This window comes from Plectropomus leopardus, chromosome 7 (assembly GCF_026936395.1).
Source record: "Plectropomus leopardus strain MGB_pleo_1.0 chromosome 7, ASM2693639v1, whole genome shotgun sequence".
Lineage (NCBI taxonomy): Eukaryota > Metazoa > Chordata > Actinopteri > Perciformes > Serranidae > Plectropomus > Plectropomus leopardus.
The window spans coordinates 22,774,167-22,780,166 of NC_142182.1; the positions used below are offsets into that span (position 1 = coordinate 22,774,167).

At 37.7% G+C, this 6,000-nt stretch overlaps 1 protein-coding gene across 3 annotated transcripts in view; it reads left to right on the plus strand.

Annotated features, from left to right (window-relative positions):
* LOC121950465 (ethanolamine kinase 1) overlaps positions 1–4,013 on the plus strand; it is a 56,767-nt gene extending 52,754 nt beyond the window's left edge. For all 3 annotated transcript variants that reach the window (XM_088080222.1, XM_088080221.1, XM_042496473.2), the window contains exon 8: positions 1,796–4,013. In XM_088080222.1, coding sequence (XP_087936348.1) covers positions 1,796–1,865 — 70 coding nt within the window. In that variant the 3' untranslated portion in view covers positions 1,866–4,013. The remainder of the gene's footprint in view (positions 1–1,795) is intronic.
* The last annotated feature ends 1,987 nt before the right edge of the window (positions 4,014–6,000 follow it).

The following is a 6,000-nucleotide window of genomic DNA, read 5'->3' on the forward strand; positions in this document are numbered from 1 at the left end:
AAGGACAAACTCCTCTCTGTGCCTCCATTTTCTGTGCTTTTGAAACTTCACTTAATTTCAAAGGGTATAGTATAATGGCCAAGGGCAACAGCGTACTCAGACATCAGATTTATTGAAGCGTTCGATAATATGGTTTGAAAAAATACAAAACCACTTTTCTCGCAGTTAAGTTCTGAGGCTTTGGCACTGCTTTCAGACTCTGTGTTTTATTGAATAGAAACCCTGCTTATAGCCCACCTTGAGCTATACCTTGAGGCTCCTATGTTTGTGTTCTGGAGACAAAGAGAGGGGCTGAGTGGATCAATATGCTGTGTGCAGCTGTACAATGAAATTAGTCAAATTTGCAGTAAAGTTGTGTTAATTGGATTTTATTGCAAAATCCTGCCGAATTCATTGGCTTGGGCCGGGATTGGGATTGGCAATGTCGTGAAATCCTGAATGGACTGGACATATATGTCAAATTGCACTGCGAGTAGTTTCAATATCTGCAATAAACATGAAATGCTGACTGGATATTAAATTATTATAATTATTCAGACAAGTTGCTTCAAGAAAAAGCAGGCACTGTACTTTTCTGCCCGTTCTCACAGGCATAACGCAATATTGGTCACTCAAGAATTTTACTTGAAAGTTGTCGTAAATGAGAACATCAGCTATTTAGACCAGCACTGTTTTTTGGCATTTTATTATGGGAGTCTATGGGGATTGATGGCTTCTGGAGTGAGCCTCAAGTGGTCATTTGAGGAGGTGCAGCTTTCGGCACTTAAGCCATCCATCCATCCATCCATCCATTTTCTTCTGCTTATCCGGGGTCGGGTCGCGGGGGCAGCAGCCTAAGCAGGGAAGCCCAGACTTCCCTCTACGCGTAGGCTTAATTTTTTTGGCCCCAGCATTTGCCGCTTGATTAAATCTTGACACAGGCAGTCAGCAGTTAGGTTTAGGCAACAAACTAACAAAACTAACTAACTCAGCCAAATAATTCACAGTTGATTTAAGTTTCATATGGGACATTAACACTGGAATCCTGGTTCATTCTCCTATCCTTGTTGGACCGATTCACCTCCCCTCCCAACCACCCTAGGTTGACTTCCTGGCTCTTCATACTACGTGTTATTTCGAACGTCTACTAAAGATGCTGATGGGTTTATTCTGTAGTTTGGTCGTCTCATACATTTGCTAAAATCCACCTGTCCGTCCGTTATTCTGTCCATTTATCAGTCCATCCATCCATGCGCCTATCCGTCTATCCATTCACTGTGCTCAACTCAGGGTCACTCACAGGTGTTTAATCCAGCATTGGCTCAAATTTCAGTGAAAACAGAAATTTGAATACTCTCTAAATTCTCTAAATCACCACCTTTGATACACATAAACCATTTAATTAAGGTGACATTGATAGAAAAAGTTTTCAATTCATTCTCAAAACATTATATAATTTAATTACACTGCAGAAGCCTGAAAACCAAGTCAACCAAAGGAGAAGATGAAAGGTTACTGACTTTTTGTATCTAAACTCTCTTGCTCAAATTCTATTTCTTTTGCTCAAACCTGGTGAAGTTAAATGGTGGTTCAGTTAATACTTCCATTTATCTTCTCCATGTCATAAATACAAGGAGTTGTGCGCCAGAGAATGGACAGAGCTTTCTTTTTGTGTCCACGGTCACATTTCACTCCATTAAGTTGTGATCTTGCACCATGCATATCCAAGGGCGGTGGATGGTGTATTTTTACGTCTCCTTTGTAGAAAACTGTTGTGTTCTCTGATCAGTTTTTTGCTATTCTCTGCTCTCCCCAGATATGCCATGGCACGACTCAACTACTACTTTGAGAAGAAAGAGGAATATTTTGGACTGTCTATAATCTAGAAACCAAGACTAAAGGACCAGCATTTTTTAAAATCAGATGCAGCATAACTCTGTACTGTTAGACGTCAGCGATTTGGCCAATGTCCTTCTTCTATCCTACAATACTACTTTCCAAATCAAATGTGGAAATGAAGGCGTAGAATAAGCTTATACTGTACATGTGCTCCCCTTTGTGTTATTTCAGGCTGTAGTGTCAGATAATATGTTTTGCTATCACTGTGATTTTTAAAATATTTGTTTTACCACAGTCAGTATGCCGATAAGCCTTTTTGGCAAATTGAGATGAATACTGTGCCAGAAAGACATTAATTGTTCCCACATTTAACCGAGTCGCATGAAGCCACAAAAACTAAGCCTGATCATAAAACCCATAAGAGGGTTATTTGCATGCTTATTCAGTGTGTACCACAGCTCTGATGGAAAACAAGTTTCCATTTCAAGTTATTTACTGGACCAAGAAGTGCATTATTTTAAATTGCTCACTTTCCTCAGGACTATTGTTGTAAAGCTGCTTTTTTAAACCTTACAGGATATAATCCCATCATACAGTAAATTGCAGTTTTGATCTTTCTTTTCCAAATTCATCGACACTATTTAAGTGTATTAAGGCAAAGTTTGAGTCTGAAATAGGTCTTTGGAGCAATTTATGAACCATGTCATAAACTGATCTTGATTTTATTAGATAGGTAAATGCGCAAAGCCAGACATTTGACTGAATTACAGAATGATTGCAGCACCCAGAAATATTCACTGGCTGACTGAAAGTGCTGTACTGCACTTCAGTTTGATTTAACCTCTAACAGACCCTTTCCACAGTGTCATAGCAAGGAAAACACTATAGCAGCTTATGGAATCAATAGGTTTAATGGTGCTACTTAGCTGACATACTGTTGTCAATACTTTTAAAACTATATTAAACTCACACAACAACTTAACAAGCTGCAGTTGCTTTTTTGTCATTGTTGCCCTCTAAAATGGTTTTGTTATAGGACAGTAATCAAACGTACATTTATCTGGTTACATAATTTATTCATACAATATTTCTGTACGTAACCATCTTAAAATGATTTACAGCGTGGGAGGTCTTTCTTTGCAGCAGACATTTTGGCTTGTCTTTGCAGGAAGGCTAATAACAATAACAATGGCTCTGTTCCATTTATGTTCATCCAGATCAATGCTAGGAAGCAAGCACACATTCCTTGAACCTAGAATTGAAATACATTCATAGATTACACTGTAGCAAAGATTAGTAAAGTTTAACGTGCTTTTCCTGCTATAACATGTCAAAGGCGTATAGTGTCAGTCAATTAGGGTAGTGGCAGATTAATAATACTACTTGGACCACACCTCCAACATTAGGGGTGATGCCAGGAAATCAAGATCATGCCTAAAATATGTAGCAACTGCCAAATGTGATCCCGTGTACATTTAGCATTTGAACAAGTACGTAGGGGCTCAAACTCAGCAGAATCGTATTAGGTAGAAGTATCATGGATGAGCATAATGCACATCGACAAAGATCCAGGACAAAGAGACAAAGATATATATATTTTTTCTTTTAGAGGCCGGACTCCACGAATGCTGCTGTCTTTATCTAACCTGAGAGGAACTCACATGTCAAAGCTTTGTCATATACATTAATACATACGTTTATTTCTAGCAGTGCAGTTTGTTAAGGCACCGTGTAAATTAAAAAATAAATGTCTCCAGGCAGTTACTGACAAAGAGCTGAAAGCAGAAGCATTACTTTTGCATTGCAAACATTGTGTTGACAAATATTGCATTATGTTTTATTAAGTAGATTTTGGTTAAAAATCGAGTCAGAATATTAGCTTTGTTATTTTTAAGTTCTGCTCATGAACACTAAACAACAAACTAGACACTGCAACCAAACTTTCCCCCTCTCCTCTGAAGTAGTGCCCTCAAACTAGAGCATCTGAAATGGGTGTTTCACATTTTTACATTGTAAAATCTGACGTTGGTTTTCCTTAAAAACCTGTATGAAACTACATGAACAAGTTAAGAACAAGGAAATTTTGCTTTTCATTTTCAAGTTCACAAAATTAAGTAAATACTACTAAACTTCAAGTAACCATGACACTAGATATAAATGTAACATAATAAAGAGTTTTAGTTGTACTTACTTTACTTTTTCTGTTTGCAAGATTTTTTACATAATATCAACTTGTTAGATTTTACAGTGTATGCTTCAAACATAGATAAAAGCAAGGTTATATATCACAAACAAAACAATATCAAGAGACAAAAATGAGCAGCGTAATTAATAGGTTCCACACATGTCAAATTTAACATTTCACTGGGTGATCTGAGGCTACAAGATGTTTTAAGATCAAAAGCTTCTTCTTTGTTTGAAGGTGGCTCAAAGTGATCAAAGTTGTTTCTAATGTGGTTAATGTTGCTGATCCCACCTTGGATCAATAGCTGTGCATATTTTCATGTGAGGCAGAACTGCAGGGTACAGTAGTTCAGGTAACACCATAAAATGAATTTCACTTACTGTAGTAACACAACCTTGTGCCCCACAAATGGTGTGTAAACACAACTAAATTACATTACACAGTACATTCTGTAGGTAATTCCACCTGGATTATGTTCATTTGCGACATATTGCTCCAATACAAAGTACTGAGACTTTGTAATACTGCAGTGAATATTTGTGGAGATGATGGCGGGTGTATGGCAGAGCATACAATGCTCATTAGTTCAACTCTCTAATCCCTCAAATCAGCATTGAATTTTTCAGCGTTTAACTAAGACCACAACCTTTCTCAAAATTTAACCAAGTGCTTTGGTTGCCTACCCCTGTGATGTATTTGCCATTACCACAATATTTCCAGAATCTTCACCAAGTGCTTTGAGTTGCCCAAACATAATCATGAAGCTCTCGGTCATGCTTTAGTTGCCAGGAGCAGATATTTCAGGGAAAACAAGTGAAAAACTTTGAGAGTGAAGCCGATCAATCTCACCACAGGGTTCAAGGTTTAGTAGCTGTTTTGGAGCTTTTGATTACATCATTTAACACATTTGCCATGGAATTGGATGCTCACAAATCCATTTTTTCTGCACACTCCAGGGACCTCGAATGGTTATGTTTGGACGACTTGACTTGACAGATGATTCTGATGGTATTCTTGGAGCCCCCTAGCCTATTACAGTCAACCTATTGTTGAGAGTCTTGGTGTGTTTTTGACAGTTCCTTCAAATCTAAAAAACAGTTGACAAACAAGCTTTTTCCAGGAAAGACTTTAAGACAATAAAGGCAAAGGCCTATCTTTCTCCAAAATATCTTGAAAGCGTCATTCGTCTTTTTATTACCTCTTAGATTGCTGAAATTTTTGTATGCGAATTAAGAACAGTCATCTTTTCGTCATCTGCAATTAGTAAAAAATGCAGCTGCTTGTCTTATAAATGGAAATGGTAAGTGTGACCACATAACACCAGTATTGTTCTCTCCACTGTTTCTCCTCACAGTTTCCTCACAGAAGACTGATTTTTGATATTTTATTTCTTCTTTTTTCAGGTTTTGTTTGGGCTGGTGCACTCCAGTTGAAGCACTGAGGTCAGCTAATAAGATATTCCTGGATGTTCCCAGATCTAGACACAGAAACAGTAGTAATTAGCAAGTTTTTGGTAGATTACGTTTAAGACCTAGTTGGACATTGTTAGGGGGTAAGTAACCAAAAAACCGTAGCTCTATAGAGATTAAAACATGACATAATGGTCTGTGTATCTTTTGATCATTTGATTTTCCATTCAAAAACGGGTATTAAAAATTTTAAAAATGGGTGGTTATTGGATTTTAGTTAAAAAATGCAAAAATTAAAATAGAAATACAAGGCATTTTTCTTTTTTCATGGTCAAAAGGGATAAGCGAAATTTAAAAATTGGTTTGATTTTCATTTTCTATTTAGTATATCAAAAAACGAAATCACTTGGAGGCAGAGACGAAAAAGGCCCGTTTTTTTATTTTCTGTGACCGGGTGCAGCAGTATGCCAGGGTGGATCTGCCTCCACACCATGGATGTACTACATGGATCTATGCTCCACACCGCCTCTACAGCGATTTCACGATGCTCTACAGTCCCTCCCCTGTAGAAGAGGCCCTCATCGGCCC